Source organism: Papilio polytes, unplaced genomic scaffold, assembly GCF_000836215.1.
Source record: "Papilio polytes unplaced genomic scaffold, Ppol_1.0 DF822622.1, whole genome shotgun sequence".
NCBI lineage: Eukaryota > Metazoa > Arthropoda > Insecta > Lepidoptera > Papilionidae > Papilio > Papilio polytes.
Genome location: NW_013526582.1, coordinates 482,961 through 502,095, shown reverse-complemented (window position 1 = coordinate 502,095; position 19,135 = coordinate 482,961). Strand labels below are relative to the sequence as shown.

The 19,135-nt window shown below is 34.7% G+C and overlaps 2 protein-coding genes across 2 annotated transcripts in view; both read left to right on the top strand.

The window, feature by feature from the left end:
• The first annotated feature begins 235 nt into the window (after positions 1-235).
• On the top strand, positions 236-12,468 carry LOC106105951 (zinc finger protein 25-like). The gene is made up of 13 exons (XM_013286455.1): positions 236-418; positions 503-634; positions 1,290-1,461; positions 3,485-3,628; positions 4,284-4,456; positions 5,007-5,137; positions 5,732-5,806; positions 7,309-7,438; positions 8,892-9,019; positions 10,121-10,253; positions 10,633-10,746; positions 11,352-11,549; positions 12,324-12,468. Exons 1-13 carry the CDS (start codon positions 314-316, stop codon positions 12,453-12,455), a joined length of 1,767 nt encoding a protein of 588 aa, XP_013141909.1. The 5' UTR covers positions 236-313; the 3' UTR covers positions 12,456-12,468.
• A 1,310-nt stretch (positions 12,469-13,778) lies between these two features.
• LOC106106000 (venom protease-like) overlaps positions 13,779-19,135 on the top strand; it is an 11,567-nt gene continuing 6,210 nt past the window's right edge. Inside the window, exons 1-5 of the mRNA XM_013286522.1 lie at positions 13,779-13,892; positions 15,189-15,281; positions 15,587-15,674; positions 16,405-16,509; positions 17,836-17,879. Of these exons, the coding sequence (XP_013141976.1) occupies positions 15,224-15,281; positions 15,587-15,674; positions 16,405-16,509; positions 17,836-17,879 (295 nt within the window). The 5' untranslated portion in view covers positions 13,779-13,892; positions 15,189-15,223. The remainder of the gene's footprint in view (positions 13,893-15,188; positions 15,282-15,586; positions 15,675-16,404; positions 16,510-17,835; positions 17,880-19,135) is intronic.

Below are 19,135 nucleotides of genomic sequence, written 5' to 3'. Positions count from 1 at the left end.
GGAAATAAAAAATGAACCTTACTATACTTTAAAAGACCTGTATAATAAGTGGAATGGATAGACTGATGATGAATTGGTATTTATTTAAACATTTAGCATTTTTTTCCGATTGTTATTAATAAACGTCATGAGTTCTTTATCGACATTTACTGTCACTTTACTTACTCTTTGGCAATAGCGTCTTGGAGCCGGTTAAAATAAAAACAAAATCCATATATTTCATTTATTTAACTTAAGTTTTAGTTTTCTCTTTATTAATACAGTTTATTAGTTTCAATAATGGCAATAAGCATTTAAATAAATAGCTTATAAAATGTTGACTACCGACATCTGTAGAATATGTTTAAATAAAAATGTTCCCATGTTTATACTGAATAATACTTTACAAAACTTATTCGAAACACTAATAAATGGATATGTAAGTACAATTATAAAGCATAATTTCAAAAAGGTCCATCTGCCAATTTTTCGTAGCATCTCTTTCATAAAAAAATTTTTTCAGATACGTTCCGATGTTAAGCCGGTATTGGCTTGTTTTATTTGTTTTGCGAAATTGAAGAGATGTAGAAGATTACAACTGCAAGCAATAAAGTCCAACGAACTTTTAAACAAGATATCTGTTGATGGAAATGAGGTAACTGATAGGATAATACTATCAAATTTTTTAAGAATTATCATACTTCATACTAATATTATCAATGCGTTTTTTTTTATAATATAAGTATGTATGTGTATCCACCACTGTATCCACCGAAGTGGAAAGCGACTGCTGCCCATTAACATCCACAATTGCAGATGCGTTGCCTACTCTTTATTGACGGAGGAGGAGACGCACATAAGAGAACATTTCCCCTTCATATGCATCTCCTCTACCGTGAAATCCACTTTTCCTTTCCATCCTTTCCTCTTAAGAAAAGAGTGGAAGGAAAAGGGACTAAAATTAGGCCTCCGGCACCACATTCATCAGACGAAACACGGAATTGCTTTCATTTCACGCTTGTCTTCTGTGTGGTTGTGGTATTACTGGGGGCGTGCCGGCCCTGCAGTGCTAAGATGTTAAAGCGGGCTCTACCACTGAAAAAAGTTTAGATGGATGGATCTTTGTTGGAGTTTGTAGCCTAAACTGCTGAACATTTCAATGAAATTTGGCATAGTTGTAGAGGATAATCTGGAAGAATACTTTTGTTTTCTTTTTAAATTCCACGCAAGTGGAGTTGCGGGCTAAAGCCAGTTTTATATTAGTAAGATAATGTCTCACAAAACTAAACAATTAAATTGATATTTTCCAGCTTCCCGAGTTAATTGATACTCAGAGAGTTAATCAAGATTATCTTCAATTCACACCTATTTATCATATACATTTAGAAGAAATAAATATAGAGGATAAACCAAAGATTGATGTTATACCAACATTGGTTAAAAATGAAATAGAGAATGTATTAGAAGATCGAATAGATCAGGGTAAGTGGTGGAGATTGTTTTAACATGTTCACACTTTAGGGCCCTCTCTCTAATATCACCAACATAGAGAAGAGCATTGGTGTCCCCAGGGTTTAGTTTATTTAATTCTTTTTGCACTACAATTAAAATACTGTTATATATTTCGATACAAATGACTTTTTAAAAAATATGATAGTCAAATGGTAATATGAGCAATATATGTGAATTATTATAAAACGAATACACTAAGGCAACTACGTAAAAGATATCGAACGTTCCGTGATGACGACGAGAAATGTACTGAGCGACTGAAGGAATTGAGGTACTGACGGCCAGAGAGCTTGTTAGCAACCGAGCAACTGAATGCAACTAAGAAACTAAGCGACTAGGGACTCACTTCTTGCAAAGACTTTTATGAAACTACCCCCCACTACCACTTCCGTTTCTATTATTTTGTACAAAATTTTGCAAGGGTGGTCTTATTGCTATAAGCAATATCTTACAGGCAATCCAGTTGGATAGGAAAAGCTAGATAAAACACAAGGGTATTTAATATATAATAACACAAACTTAACTTTTAACAGTGGTAGTGCTGCTTTAACATATCAGCACTGCAGGGCCGGCACGCCCCCAGTAATACCACGACCATGCAGAAGACAAGCGTGAAATGGAAGCAATTCCGTGCTTCGTCTGATGAATGTGGTGCCAGAAGCCTAATTTAAGTCCCTTTCTCTTTACCACCCTTTTCTTATAAGGAGAGGTTGGGAAGGGGAAGTGGATTTGACGGTGGATGAGATGCATAGGAAGGGGAAATGTCCTCTTTATGTGCGTCTCCTCCTCCGTCATATAATGGCAATCAACGCATCTGCAATTGCGGTTGTCTATGGGCAGCGGTCGCTTCGCCATTTTGGCGGTTTCAGGTGGCCGCTTGCTCGTTTGCCACCTTATGTTATATAAAAAAAATTTACTTGACTTGTAATCCTACAGCTCTTGGGATCGAATCCAATGTACCTGTGATTTTTGAATTTCATATGTACATAATTTGTCTTGTTCCGTTTACCTAACCAGTTGGTTACAAGAATTGGTTTTCCGTTCTCATAACTGGTCAACTTTGTTTGCTAGGGTGGGTACACTTTGCTAGTTTCAAGATCTCAATCCCATGCTAAAACGATCAACTATCGATTGCAAGACCCAATAGAGAGCGCAATTTAATATCGATCTAATTTTAACGTTTCGTCGCGATTTTTACGTTTTAAGTCCCAGAATTCATTTTGCCAATACCACATTTTTTATTATTTTATTTTTCAAACCATAAGGCAACAAACGACCAGTGTTGCCTCCGGCTCGCTAAATTGCAAGTGTCCTGATACCAAACTACAGCACAACCACTATTTGGAATTTGAAGAAAAAGTAATACTTTACTTAATAATAATAATAGTAATGTATGGCCCGGAAAATAGAAAAGTATTACTACCGATTACAAAAACGAAAAATAAAATCCTTATACATAACTGGTTAGGTATCTTTAGTTAGGTAAACGGAACAAGCCCATAATTTCATCATCATCATCATCACCAGCTCACTATACGTCCCCACCGAGGGGCTCGGAGCCTACCCCAATAAGGGGTGACTAGGCCATAGTCAACCACGCTGGCCCACTGCGGGTTGGTTGACTTCACACATATCTTTGAATTTCTTCGCGGATATATGCAGGTTGCATCACGATGTTTTCCTTCACCGTAAGAACGTCGGGTAAATTATGTACATATGAATATTCGAAAAATCGAAAATCACATTGGTACGGCGGGATTCGAACCCAAGACCTGTAGATTACAAGTCAAGTGTTCAAACCACTGAGCCACCGACGCTCTTAATTTACCTTTACCCATAATTTACCTGACTTGTAAGTGAAGGAAAACATCATTATGTATATTGGTGAAGAAATTCAAAGATATGAAGTGCAGTGACTCCTAGTCTGACTTAGGGTAGGCTCCTAGCCTTTTTGGGGATGTGGTGATGATTTTTTTATTTTATTCTTTTATAGACTCGGCTACGGAATTAAATTTTGATACATTCCAAAATACAGTAAGTGACTCCGAAGATGATATTCCTCTCATTGCTATTGGTAATAAAAAGATAAAAGAGACGCCAAAAATAAATAAAAAACGACAAAAGAGAGATAACAAAGGTAAATGATTAACATGAATTTTAAATTCTAAGGGCCTGTCCCACCTAATTAAATTGTCTGATAATCCAACGTGTAAATATGTGATGGAAATATCGGATTTTATTACCTTATCTGTCATGTCATTTTTAAGCTATCGGAGCCTCCAACCAATGGTGGGACAGGCCCTAAGTATAACAAATATTGCATTTAGTTTTTTAATAAGCTTTTGCATGTGACTTTGTTAATGCAGTTAAGAAACATAGATCATGTGTTCTTCCAGATTGTGTGTTTTTTCTGATAAATCATTTTAGATATATCTACACTTTCTATACTATTATAATATTGCGTAAACACACATTTCTTTGTTGCCTAAGATGACAGCAATTACAGCATGTTTTTGATAAATTCTTTTTTTAATAAAAAGCCCTACACTTACGACACACTTTAGGCTATGTGTTTTTACGCTATTTAACTTAGGGGGTAAATATTTTGAATAAAAACTCTAATGTGGGAAAGAGACCATAAGTTGCTGCCAACATCAAGGTCATAACTCCGGCGCTAGTAGACCAATTTTGATAATTCTTTTTTTAAAGGAAGTATTTGTTTTTCTTTTATCCCGGACGAAGTCGCGGGATGTAGTATTATAAAAGTTGTAACAAAAGTATATTTTTTTTAGATTTTAAAGTGGACGCAAAGGAAATAGATTTGACAGAAGAGGAGCAAAGACAGGAATTATTACAAAGAGCGAGTTCAGATAATTATTTAAATTCTCCATACAAATGTGAGAAATGCTACAAAGGTTTTGTGGACCCTCAAGCATTTAGTAATCATAAAGAGAAACATGATAAGGTAAGAAATATCAGATTTTTTTCAATTTTTTTTAATTACAAGCTGTTCCCGTGCGACTTCATCTGCATGAAATTATGAAGATCTTATTTTATTTTAGTTTATTTTATTTGTCAAATTATCAATTACAAATGTCATAATGACATGACATGACGACAACGTTGCTTCCTTGATGTTGGCAGCAACTTATGGTCTATTTCCTTCTTTAGGGTTTTTATCCAAAATATTTACTCAATATGTTTAATGGCGTTAAAATATATAGCTTAAAGCGTGACGTAGTGTAGGGCTTTTTATTAAAGAAAGAATCTATACTATTATAATAAAGCGTAAACACACACTTCTTTGTTGCCTGAGATGTCAGCAATTACAGCATATTTTTGAATTATTCTTTCTTTAATAGATAAAAAGTAGCCTATGTGTTCTGCCAGGCTATAAACCTGTGCCAAATTTCATGGAGATCCGTTCAGCCGTTTAGGCTACAAACGCTAACAAACATCCATCCATCCTAACTTTCGCATTTATAATATTTATATGATATATGATATATTTTTAGCGCAGCGGTCCTTACGAATGTACAATATGTCAACTTAGATATACAAGTGCAAGGCAGCTCCGAGCTCATTCGGTGTCAGCGCACTCGCGGCGATACTCGTGCAGTAAATGCCCGCATCGATCACATACTAGGTATGCCCGACTGGTAGGGTAATGTTAAATTAAAAAAAAAAAAAAAAACAAAAAAAAAACGAAAAAAATGAAAAAAAAAATCTTTTTTGACTAGTTTTTGCCCGTGACTCCATCTGTTTGGGTTTGAAATTAGTGTCTTATGTTCTGACTATGTTTATGATAATAAAGAAATCTGTTTATGCGATAAATTATAATAAAAATCTTATATTTTTCATTTTACTAGTTATATAAATGTTTAGATGTATGTATGTTAGTTTGTATCCTAAAATAAACAGATATCGATGATTGTCATACATGTAGAGGATAAAAATAAAATAAATAAGCAATAAAAAGCTTTTATTGTTTCCTTTCAACATACATTTTTTTTCTTACATTTTAATTTTAACGTTTTAACACTTTTTTTTTCTATTATATTTCTATTGCTAATATATATTTATTTATTTATATCTTTGTTTTTGTTTTTTCAGTTCAGTTTTCAGTTAAAACATGTAGAGGATAGGATACTTTTATTTTTTAATACGCGAGCGGAGTCACAGGCGATAGCTAGTTTATTAGTAAGATATTTCTGATTGCTATAAATTTGTTATTTTTCAGACATCAAGCCAAAGATCATGAAAAATGGCATAACGGGTTTACATACCCTTGTCGTGTATGCGGACAGAAATTCCAGTGAGTTATATTATAATTTAGAACCGTAATAGAGCAGGGGTGTCGTAAAACGAAACAGCTAAAGAAAACAACCAAGGTGGCAAAAAAACAGTCGTTTATTGGTTACGAGCTGTTGCCCGCGACTTCCGCAGGGTATTAGAAAACATACGAACTATATAAATAACAAAAAGTTACGTATCTCGGGAACCGGACATTTCTCGGGGATGAAGCTTATCCCATGTGTACTCCACACTTTGTTTTATATCTGTGACAAATTTCAATAAGATATGTTGAACCGTTGCAGAATGATCGAGTAAACATTAAAAAACTAAATTAATGAATCCCACGGGAACCGTAACTATTCCCGGGATAAAAAGTAGCCTATGTGTTCTTCCAGACTATGCTCTAAACCTGTGCCAAGTTTCATGGGGATCCGTTCAGCTGTTTAAGCTACAAACGCTAACAAACACCCATCCATCAAAACTTTCGCATTTATAATATTAGTAATATTAGTAAGATTTCGGCTTGATCCTCTGGCCTTGCGGAGGGACGTCAGTTTCCTCTGTATTTTTACCGTATTTACCACGGGGAGTGTTCCGAGGAGTTGTTTGGAACGATTCCTGCCACGACAGACCGCCAGGTACCATCACCATGATGGCTGGTATTCCACAACCGTGTGGTTTTGTTGAACTTTCTGTCCCGCACAATCGCGTTGTGTGGTTTCTCCTCAGGAGTATTTTCAAACCAATACGAATTAGGGTCCTTCAAGAAGCGAGCCTACAGACTCAAAGGCAACGCATCTGTAGTTCCTCTGATGTTGATGTCCATGTCGTTGATAACCTCTGTGTTCTCGCCGCTCGTTTGTCACCTTCATCATCTCCCCTGCCTTATCCTACTGTAGTGGCACCGGGTTTTCGTCCTCCAAAGCACTCTCATCCGTCATCTCAGTCATCACTCCCATCATTATGCCACCTTCCACACAATCCATCTCTTTCTATGTCTACCTCTACCGGTGTACCACAATCATAACTAACGTCCGTGTAACATGCGATTCATCCCTTTCTCTACCACTACTCAAACTTCCTCTAATATACTCATTTCGTATCTGATCCAATCGTTTGCCACCTTCTTATATAAAAAAGTCACAACACGAGCTCTAAACTTGATATAGTACCTTTCAGAGAAAGTACTGGTGAAAAAATTTATGTTCAGTCTATATATCATTTAAATGTATTTCCTGTTATCCTAAATTGAACGGATCTCGATGATTCATACATGTAAAAGTCGCGGGCTAAAGCCAATAAATATATCCCATATCAGTCACTGATAATATATCTTTCTAATGGTGAAAGAATTTTTGAAATAACTCCAGTAGTTTTTGAGTTTATGCGTTACATACAAATAAAAATATTTTCTATTTATGTTAAAAATCGTTAAAACCGTTTTTGCGTCAATCAAATACATACAAAAATACAAATCTTTGCTCTTTATAATATTAGTATAGCTTATTTTTTTTTTTACAGGAAACCGACGTCTTTTTTAACGCATATGCGTAAAAATCATTCGGAACACGTATGTGTTAGATGTGGAGATAGTTTTGTAGGAAAACATGGACTTTTGATGCATTTAAGTAAAACACATAAACGGGATGAGGTAAGTTATATACTAGCTTTCATCATCCACTTGCCCTTATCCCTTACGGAGGGTCGGCACAGTATGTGTTCTTCCATACACCTCTATCAGCCATATCTGAATCCACTCCTTTCTTAAGCATATCCTCTTTCACACAATCCATACTTTCTTCGGTCTTCCTCTTCCTTTGTAGCCATCATTCAATCTCAACACTTATATACTAGCTTTATCATGCGAATTTGTCCGGAGAAAAAAAAAACTTTGATATAGTATCCTTTGTGTCCTTCCAGACTATGTTGCTATCTGTGACTGTTTGAAATAGGATAATTTTTGGTTACATCTATACATAAAATAAAATTGTAGTGTGTGTATATCAAAAGAAACATTCCAGATTTCGGAAAGAAGCTGATGACGACAATCGCATTTAAAAAATTTTTTGTCTGTCTGTCCGCAAGCTTCGCCTGTCTTAATATTGCGTTTGAAGTTGCGGCAACAGCTAATATTGTAATATATGTACATACAAATTCACATTTTGTACTAACTTTTGCTCCTGACTTCGTCTGCGTGTAAAAAAATATGTATTCTTCCAGACTATCCTCTACATCTACAATGATATCATAAAGAGGAAAGATTTTTTTTCTGTATTTATAGAAATAACTTAAAAACTACTGGACCTATTTAAAAAATCCATCATTAAAAAGCTATTTTAACGGTAACATCAGCTTTTTTTTAATTTGATGCAAGCGAAGTCGTGAGTCCTAGCTAGTTATATAGTACAGAAATACTATTTTAAAGATTTTTCATATAAATAAACACATTTCGTATGATAATAAATTAATTTTATTTGGGGTTGTGGCTCGATCAAAATAAAATAAACTTATAATTTCTTGCTACATTTAATATTTACACGTTTTTTCCAAAAACATATCTTTATACATCGTCGTTCCTCTTTTCTCTCTTTACTTATTTTTTACCAACGTCAAAATATAAAATTCAAAATCAATTAAAAAGAAAACATATCAAAAAGAAACATATTTAACCTCCTTATAACTTCTTTTTTGACCGACTTCCCAAAATAAGGAGGTACTCAATTCGTCTGTATGTTTTTTTTTTATTTTTTTATGTTACGGCATAACTCCGCCGCTAGTGGACCGATTTTGACAATTCTTTTTCTATCCGAAAGGTAATGCTTGCAGGTGGGTCCCACTTTTGTTTGATTTTTGGAGTCAAAGACTACGACGTAGTTAAATAGTTTAGCTCAAAATCGCGCGACGAAATTTCGGGTCATTTTTTTTTTCACCTTCTATAGACTCTTGGTCCGTACTCTTTTTTGCACAGTTTGTTTTATTTTTGTTGCATAATCCGTATGTCATTAGTGAGTTCCTTTTATATATATATATATACAATTATATTACTGCTTTTATAACTTCTTACAACCTCCTTAAAGCTATAAGAAAAAATTTGCATTTTTCAGGAAAAAGATAACTCAGAAGTAACAGCTATGAAGAGATTCTGTTCCGAATGTAATATACAATTTCTCAATTTAAACGCATGGAAGAAACATATATTAACATCTTTCAAACATATGAGGAATGGAAACAGGTAATTTCTATACTAATACTAGCTGTTCCCGTGCGGCTTCATCCGCATATAATAAAAAAATCATTTTACTGTTCAAATTTGTCTAATCATTAGCAAATGTCAAAATGACATGACATTACAACCTTAGCAATCTTGCTTCCTTGATGTTGGCAGCAACTTGTCTCTTTCCTACTATAAGGTTTTTATTCAAAATATTTACCCCCTAAATTTAATTGTGTTAAAATATATAGCTTAAAGTATGACGTAAGTGTAGGGCTTTTTATAAAAAAAAGAATTATTCAAAAATATGCTGTAATTGCTGACATCTTAGGCAACAAAGAAGTGTGTGTTTACGCTTTGTTATAATAGTATTAGATAAAAAAATGATAGTATTTTTGACCTATTTTCCAAAAGAAGGAGGTACTCAATTCATCTGTATGTTTTTTCATGTTACGGCATAACTCCGCCGCTAGTTTACCGTTTTGGATAATTCTTTTTTTATCCGAGAGGTAATGCTTGCAGGTGGATCCCATTTTTGTTTGATTTTTGGAATCAAAGACTACGACGTAGTTAAATAGTTTAGTTCAAAATCGCGTGACGAAATTTGGGGTCGTTTTTGCTTTCCTATTGTTTGTAATAGGTAAACTCAAAAACTACTGGAGTTATTTTAAAAATTCTTTTACTGATACAAAGATATGATATCTCAGACTGACATAGGATATATATTTTTATGGTTTTTTTAATAATTGCAGATAAAGTTAAATATTAAAAAAAAAACTACAATATCTTTACATAGATTCAATAGTAGAACATTTTCACATGATAATAATTTATATCAGATATGGTTAAGTATCTTTGAAAGAATTATACTAACTTTCGCCCACGATTCCGTCTGCGTGGAATTTAAAAAAAAAACAAAAAGTGGTATTAGTAAAAAGTATGTACCCTATGTGTTCCAGACTATCTACATCATTGAGGTTAGAATACAAACAAAAAACATCTATACTTTCACATTTATAATATTAAATGAGACTAGCAGTCGCCCGCGACAGGTCTGTCTAAAATTAAAAAATCGTGACGTCATATTGTAAGCACTTTACGTTTGTTTTGTTCGATTTTCAGTATGTGTGATATTTGCGGGGTGTCGGTGACGTCAGAGAGCCGCGGCTCGCACATGCGCAGTCATATGAGGGAGCTTCGCCCTCCGGCCGCAGCGCCCGCGGAAGCCTCCACCCCTACGCTACGTTGTTCACAGGTATTTTAGTTTTATTACTAAATATATTTACTGATATATATTTATAACAAAGTCCGCCTGCCGTCTTTTTAAAAGCAATTTTTAACAAAAAAATATTAGTTGTCTGTATGCCTGTCACTTTTAAATAGCAATTGTTAACAAAATCATGTTGGGTTTCTACGCCTGGCATATTTTAATAGCAATTGTTAACAAAAATTGTTGACAGTGTACGCCTGTCACTTTTAAATAGCATTTGTTTACATATTTGTGTTATTGCTCCTACCATTTTATAATAGCAATGTTTACATAAAATATAAATATTATTACTCGTGCTATTTTTTATTAGCAATTACTTCGTTTAGAAAGTTGCTGGTTTGTAAATAATATATCTCTTTATTAGTGTGAGAGTCAATTTACATCGCGTTCAAGACTACAAGCGCACGTGAGACGAGTTCACCTCGGACTGAAGTATGACAAGAACGTGGTCTGCGAAATGTGCGGGAAGAAATGCACCGTGAGTACACATAACACTGCTAGAGTATTAAAAAAACATAATATGCCCCTATATACCTGTGTTCCCTAACTGATAACGAAAATCGCATTTAAAATATTTTGTATGTCTGTCTGTCCGCAAGACGCGTTTGTTCAATCTTTCACTGAAGGGTAGCTGACATAGACGGCCATATTATAAGCTACATTTTTTAATACCGCGCTGTAAAATGGCGTAACTGGTGGTCCAAACGAAGTTTGCGGGCGACAGCTCGTTATGTGTAGATCACTATATCCTATTGCTAGCAATAATCGTGTAAATGACTTTATTATTACTAGCTTTCGCCCGCGACTCCTTCCACATGGAATAAAAAAAAAAGTGAATAGCCTGTGTTCTTCCAGAGTATCAATACCAAATTTTGTCGATATCCTTTAACAAACTCTAACAAACATCCATCCATCCATCTAAAATTTCACATTTATAATATTAGTATGATGTTTGTTAGAGTTTGTAGCCTAATTGACTGGGATTGCGATTAAATTTGGTATAGACGCAGAGCGTATTCTGCAAGATTTTTTTTTTGGTTTTGTTTTATGACGTGAACGAAATCTAGTATATGTATAAATTAGTCGGCGGCCAGTCTGCGCTACCACCAGCGCGCGCACACCGGCGAGCGGCCGTACGCGTGTGCGCTCTGCCCCGCCTCATTCGCGCAGCGCGCGCCGCTGCGGGTGCACGCGCGCACGCACTCCGGCGAGCGGCCGTACGCCTGCCACACGTGCGGCAAGCGCTTCACGCAGAAACCCGCCCTCAATAGACATTACAGAGTACGTATGTCAATTTCATTGTATTGTTTTTATTTTTTACCAAATAAATGTTTTGCAGGCAATATGCATATGACGCAAACTTTTTTTAAATATTCTTTATTACTATAAAACATTCCTGCAAAGAATCTTTTAAATATAGTGTGATTTAGTGGCAAAATTTAATCATTAAAAAGTGTCTTTTTTCAAATTCCCTCGCTAAGTTCTAAAACGCACACTATTGGTCGAAGCAAGTGGCTTATCTAATATGGCGTCGCTGTGTTCACAATACACAGTTCATTTACTTTAGTTTATATAAAAATTCACTCTTGAAGTATATTACTGTAAAAACGATATTATAACCAACTTTAAAATAAAGATTAATGAATAGAATAATTAAGTACCACTTATTTGTACCAGGAATAATAAAAAGGAATCGATTTTTGACTTTTTGACCTTGAGATACTTTGTTGTTTTTTTACATCGAAGTGATATCTCAGCGTATGTTATGAATGGAATATGACGATTGACGTCAGTTGTCTCATGCCAACTCCGGTGTCGTTTTAGTCGCACGAAAATGGTCATAATTTTATTTTAGCTCAATGGTTGAATTTTTAGACAATTTTTTTCTGGTTATCTTATAATAAGTATAATAGTTTATAATAAGAAGAAAAAACATGCATATTGCCTATTACCGTTACCATTGCATCTTTGATATCAGTTTGTATTTCTTGTCCCTTTCGCACGCGAACAGATAGTGATGTGAATTTTTTTATTAATATTGTGTTTTATTGTCAGGTACATTCAGGTGCGAGGCCGTACTCTTGTACACAATGTACTAAATGTTTCAGTCAATCTAATTCATTGAAGTTGCATATACGAACAGTACATTTGAAGCTGCCGCTCAGGAAGAAAGAAAACCAGCAATAAAATATAAGAAATACATGTTTTTTTATTAAAAAAAATATTGATACAACCTTTGTTTCCCGACACTCATAGAATTAAAAAAACAAAAGTATCTTATGTGTTCTACCAGAATATCCTACATCTGTCTTTTAGCGTAATCAGTTTAGGCTACAGACTAAAAAACAATCAAAGTTTCGCATTTATCTATACTATTATAATAAAGCGTAAACACACACTTCTTTGTTGCCTAAGATGTCAGCAATTACAGCATATTTTTGAATAATTCTTTTTTTAATAAAAAGCTCTACACTTACGTCACGCTTTAGGCTATATATTTTCACGCCATTAAACTTAGGGAGTGAACATTTTGGATAAAAACCCTAATGTGGGAAAGAGATAAGTTGCTGCCAACATCAAGGAAGCATGATTGCCAAGGTTTGTCGTCACGTCATGTCATTTTGACATTTGAAATGTAAATTCATATTTTCATAATTTTATGCGGATGAAGTCGCACGGGAACAGCTAATAATATTAATAAAATTTAGTGGACGCGACCTCTACATAAATAAAGGACAGCGATATTCAAAAACAAATCTTTGATTGTTTTGTGATCAAATTACAAACTGTGGACAAATACTTGTATATGATAAATCGTGACAAGATTATATAGGAGAATATTCGTAAACACCTCAATAGACATGAGTAACAATATTGATGATCTGCAGATCAACTCGCGTGAAGCAGATTCAACATTGGTAGAGCCCGCTTTAACATCGCACTGCAGGGCCGGCTCGCCCGGTGCAATACCACGATCACACAGAAGACAGACAGGAGTGTGGGGCCCTCCCATTCCTACCCTTTTCCTTCTCACTCTTTTACTTATAAGAATACTTGTGGAAAGGGAACGTGGATTTGACGGTGAAGGAGACGCAGAGGAAGAAGAAATATCCTCTCTATGTGCGTCTGCTCCTCCGTCGATTAAGTGTAGGCAATGCATCCGCTATTGCGAATGTTTATGGGCAGCGGTCTCTTCGCCATTTTGGCGGATTCACGTAGCCACTTGCTCGTTTGCCACCATATAAAGTGGGAGCAATTCCGCGTGCAGTCTGATGAGTGTGCTGCTGGAGTCCTAAATTTAGTCCCTTTTTCTCATATGAATGAATGGAAAAGAACGTGGAGGACACGCATACGAAGGGGCAATAACCTCTTTATGTACGCCTCCTCTGTCCCTTAAGGGTACGTAACGCATCCGCTTTTGCGAATGTGTGGTCAGCGATCGCTTCTAAATTTTGGCGGAGCCAGGTGACCGCTTGCTCGTTTGCCATCTTATGATATATAAAAAAAAGATCAGTAACAGATAGGAACCGGTACTGAACACGCGTCTACCCTTCAGTAATGCAGACGACCGGTTAGCAAGCACACGTGTTTATATTTTTGTATATATCCTGTTTAAGCACAAAGGTCAGTTTATATTACATACTTAAAACTATTTTATTCTGGTACTAAAAAAAATGAAAAAATAATGCTTACTTTATTTAAAACTATACAATTAATAAATAAGTTGGCTTTCGTAGAAACATTAATAGTGGATTTAAAAACACGCTATTTGTGTCCCTCCAAACTATCGTCTAATCTATGCCAAATGTCATCGAGATCCGTTCAACAGTTTAGGCGGCAAAATATAACGAACCATCCGTCATCTTTTAACTTTCGCATTTATAATATTAGTTTAAACTAGCTGTTGCCCGCGACGTTGACCACACAATATTAAGATAAATAAACTAGCGTATAGTATATCGGTCTATGTTAACCCGGAGAGTCGGGAATTTACCCGGAACAAAATATAAACGCAAATTTTCGTTATCAGCAACACAAATACATAATTTTTCCGAAATCTGTAATTTTTCTCTTGATATTACAAATAGACACTCCAATTTTATTAAACGTATAGATGAAACACTAGCAATTATTAATACTAATCAGGTACAGAAAATACATAAACAATGCACCTTAAACATATTTAAATAAGGTTATAATTTGCAAACAATTAAAATGCGTAGTTTCAAACCAGTTTTATTTTTTTGCAATAAATGCCCTTGGTATTAGAATACGGTCGTATACCGTACAATAAATTGAAACACGTTAACTCGTGTACATATTTATCTTTATAACTAGCTATTCCCGTGTGACTTCATCTGCATAAAATTATGAAAATTTTATTGTTTACATGTGTCAAATTATCAATAGCAAATGTCAGTATGACATATTATGACAAACTTTGACAATCTTGCTTCCTTGATGTTGGCAGCAACTTATTTTCCCATTATTATATTATCTTTCCCACATTAGGGTTTTTATCCAAAATATTTAGCCCTATGACTTATGTTTAATGGCGTTAACATATATAGCCTAAAACGTGACGTAAGTGTAGGGCTTTGTATTAAAGAAAGAATTATTCAAAAATATGCCGTAATTGCTGACATCTTAGGCAACAAAGAAGTGTGTTTATGCTTTTTTATAATAGTATAGAGTATTTTAGTCCCTTACCCATCTCTTTTATAGACGTTTAGTAAGGGGAAATATCTTTATGAGCGTGTTTTGCATTTTGGAACATTAGATTTTTTTTTGATTTCTGTTGTGTGAATACTTAAATAATTTTATAACGATTGTTTCGAAATAAATAATTTTGTTCGAGATGAATTAATTGTTTATTTCTATTCGAATAAATCGATTTTAATATGTTTTTTTTTATTTCAGATAATTCAAAATATCAATAAATATAGATTGTAGAGATGTATACAATATTAATATATTTATTGCTGTTTGACGGAGCGTTTATGGAAGCGATAGGTAAATTAATTTCGCTGTTTTCTAACCTTTGTAGTCGTAGATTGGCTATTTCCACTAAGAATAACCTCGCGACTCGCGCAGTCAAATAGCAGCCGCTCTAGTGGAAATGGACTAATTTCTTGTGGTAATTGTACTAAAACGAATCTTCGAAACAGCAAATTTCTGCGTAAAAGATGTGGGTATTTAATGGAAATGTAACAGAAAATATGGAAAAGCCATACTTTGTTGTCTTTAGAGTTTTGCTTAGCTAGAAATATCTTGTAATCTGTTTATTCTTTTGTTTATTTATTTATTTATTTTAACAGAGGGAGATTCCTGTGTCGTGGAACATATAAACATAGTAGGAAAGTGTTCTCCGCCAGATAAATGCAATGCAGCTAAAAATGACTATCTGTACGTATGAGGAACTATTTTGCTATTGTTATTTCATATACCATTTCTTAAAGTTTTTTAATCTTACTAATATTATAATTGCGAAAGTTTAGATGGATGGATGGATGGATGGATGTTTGTTAGCGTTTGTAGCCTAAACGGCTGAACGGATCTCTATGAAATTTAGCACAGGTTTAGAGCATATTCTGGAAGAACACATAGGCTACTTTTATCCCGGAAATAGTTACGGTTCCCGTGGGATTCATTAATTTAGTTTTTTAATGTTTACTCGATCATTCTGCAACGGTTCAACATATCTTATTGAAATTTGGCACAGATGTTAAACAAAGACTGGAGTACACATGGGATAAGCTTCATCCCCGAGAAATGTCCGGTTCCCGAGGGATACGTAACTTTTTGTAATTTATATAGTATGTATGTTTTCTAATACCACGCGGACGAAGTCGTGGGCAACAGCTCGTTCTCTATATATGTCCGTTGCGTTCTTTCCACCCTTTTTTGTCTTAGCGGCTAATTTGTATAGCGGTTTTTATTTTCACTGGCGCTGTCGGGTAACTATGATACGCGGTTAAGAGCTCAGTGGAAATGAGATTAAATCCCAAGTTATAAAACTTAGATTGCGTTAAGGAATTTTAACGTCTAATCTATACTGAGTGTTGAATTGAAATGAGAACAGTTATACTTAGTAAAGCTACTTTTTTAACGATTATCGTTTGTCTTTGGTTTTCAGACTAAACGGTATCAAGCCCACATTCTGTCAATATTCATTTAGCAATGTCCTGGTTTGCTGTAGAGATGGAAGTAGTATTTTACAAGCTGCAACTCAGACACTTAGGTAAGTAAAGGCAGTTTTTTTTTTATAATACGAGGTGGCAAACGAGCAAGTGGCCACCTGAATCCACCGAAATGGAAAGTGACCGCTGCCCATAAACATCCGCTATTGTAGATGTAGCCTACCCTAATTGACGGAGGAGGAGACGCACATAAAGAGGACATTTCCCCTTCCTATGCATCTCCTTCACCGTCCAATCCACTGTTTCCTCCCATCCTTTCCTCTTAAGAAAAGGGTGGAAAGGAAAAGGGACTAAAATTAGGCCTCCGGCACCACACTCAACAGACGAAACGCGGAGTTGCTTCCACTTCACGCCTGTTTTCTGTGTGGTCGTGGTATTACTGGGGCGTGCCGGCCCTGCAGTGCTAAGATGTTAAAGCGGGCTCTACCACTGTTATAAGGAGTTTGTCGGATAGGAGCTTAAACTCTCGAGAACGGATTGGAAATCTTTAGTGCCTGTCCCACTGGCTGATAGATGCTCAGATTGCTTAAAAGTGACGTCACTGTCAGATAAAATCCGATCACATCACAAATTTTACACGTTGGACATCAGACAATTTATAATTTGGTGAGACAGGCCCTAATAATTGAAAGATATGTGAAAGTGACTCTTGTTAATTCTTCCACTGTTTTATAGTTTGTCTAAATAATTTAGATTAGTTTGACAATTCATTTCAAATTCAGTAGGGATGGGTTGTGTAATCTGTCATGAATCTTATCGATTTTCGATTTTTATTCTTATAGAAGTTGGAATCGACAGATTTATAGTTATAACTTATAAAAAAAAACACTTTTCTCACATTAATAATGACCATAACAAATAATGAGAGTAAATAAATGTTTATTACTACTACAGCTGTATGTAATCGAATTGGATTTCGCTATTATTTATGTCATCGCTAAATTCTCTACACTATAATCAATACTAGTGAATAAGAAAATAATAATTTTAGTCAAGTTCGATAATTATTTAAACCGAATATCGATAGTTCAAAATTGTTCGCTGCGTGTTTCGTCACTACGATACCTGTCTATTAAGTACGTCAGCCTTCATACAAATTGAATTCGATACTTCATGCGTCATTTATCAAAATAATCTATCTTATTTAGACAAACTATAGGAATCTTTACTGTACCACCTTAGACTAAACTATCGCACGACTTTTTAATCTCGCTTTGATTCCTATGAGCTTGGAGCACATTACTCGATTTTTAGTTGTGCAACTAAACAGTTGAATTGGCGACAAAATAATCGCACAACCGTTGTGCGATAGTTTAGTCAAAGGTGTTCGCTCTTAATGTTTTTAACATTATTGTATTTTTTTCTAGACAAGATAAAGATAACACTGACAATAGAAGAATCAGTGAACGAAGTGAGTTTTACGCTTACATTTTTTTTTATAATTTGAAAAGAAGTTTATAGCATCTGTTGCAGATTCTGATCTTAACAAATAAAAAAACATTTTTAAACTAAAAAGTTACTGCTAGTAAGAATCGAAATCGGGTTTTTCACTATTTTTTAATTCCCACGTCCCTTATAAGTGTCTTATGTCAATATAACATCCCCTATGACACTCTGCAGAAGAAGACGAGTCCAATGACACCTCATACATCTAAATCTGTCCAGTAGTTTACTCTATAAGCTGTTACAATGGAATTTACAGACAAATTTACGCGCGAATAACATTACCCTCTGTTAAATAATAAAAACAAACTTTTTAATAAAAAAAAAACAAAACCGACTTCCAAACAAAATACACTAAAAACAAAATATTCTCAAAAAAAAAACCAGTACACTAAAAAGTAACGAAATAATTCCTTGAAAATAGTAAACCTACCTTATTGTAACTGTTATGTTTATATTGTACAATTATTTTTACTTTGAAGTCGGTGTCAGTCAATGTAGATTCATTACTTAATTGTTACTATACTTTCAATTGTCAATTGTTATGGTAAAAATGTGGAAACCCTTGCGTAGAAATATCACTGCATACCTTGGCTGACACCGACATCAAAGTAAAAATAATTGTACAATATAGACATAACAGTTACAATAAGGTAGGTTTACTATTTTCAAGGAATTATTTCGTTACTTTTTAGTGTACTGTTTTTTTAAGAATATTTTGTTTTTTGGGAAGTCGGTCAAAAATGCAAATTAAGGCGCGGTTATAGCAAATTGCGCATCTTTGGAAGCATAGAACAGGATTTCTACAAAGATTTGATTGGTGATATTTTAATATGTGTAACTTCAGTCCTTTAACTAAAGGCTCGTGGAACAGAATCAAGATTGGGACAAACTTTTCTCGATAGATTTATTTTTTGAAAATGTGCCTAATTCTGTAAAGATCACCATATATCTGCAAAACTACAACGAAAGTAAAAGCTCGAAGTGGTTTATTTGAACACGAGTACTTTATCTTTTACACAGGCTACTTTGTTTTTTTAATAACACGCGGACGGAGTCGCGAGCGATTACTAGTAGGCTGTTTTTTAATTTCACGGATGCGAAGTCGTCTATACTAATATTATAAAGAGGAAAGGTTTGTATTTTTTGACCGACTTCCCAAAAGAAGGAGGTATTCAATTCGACCGTATGTTTTTTTTTTTTTTTATGTGTGTTACGGCATAA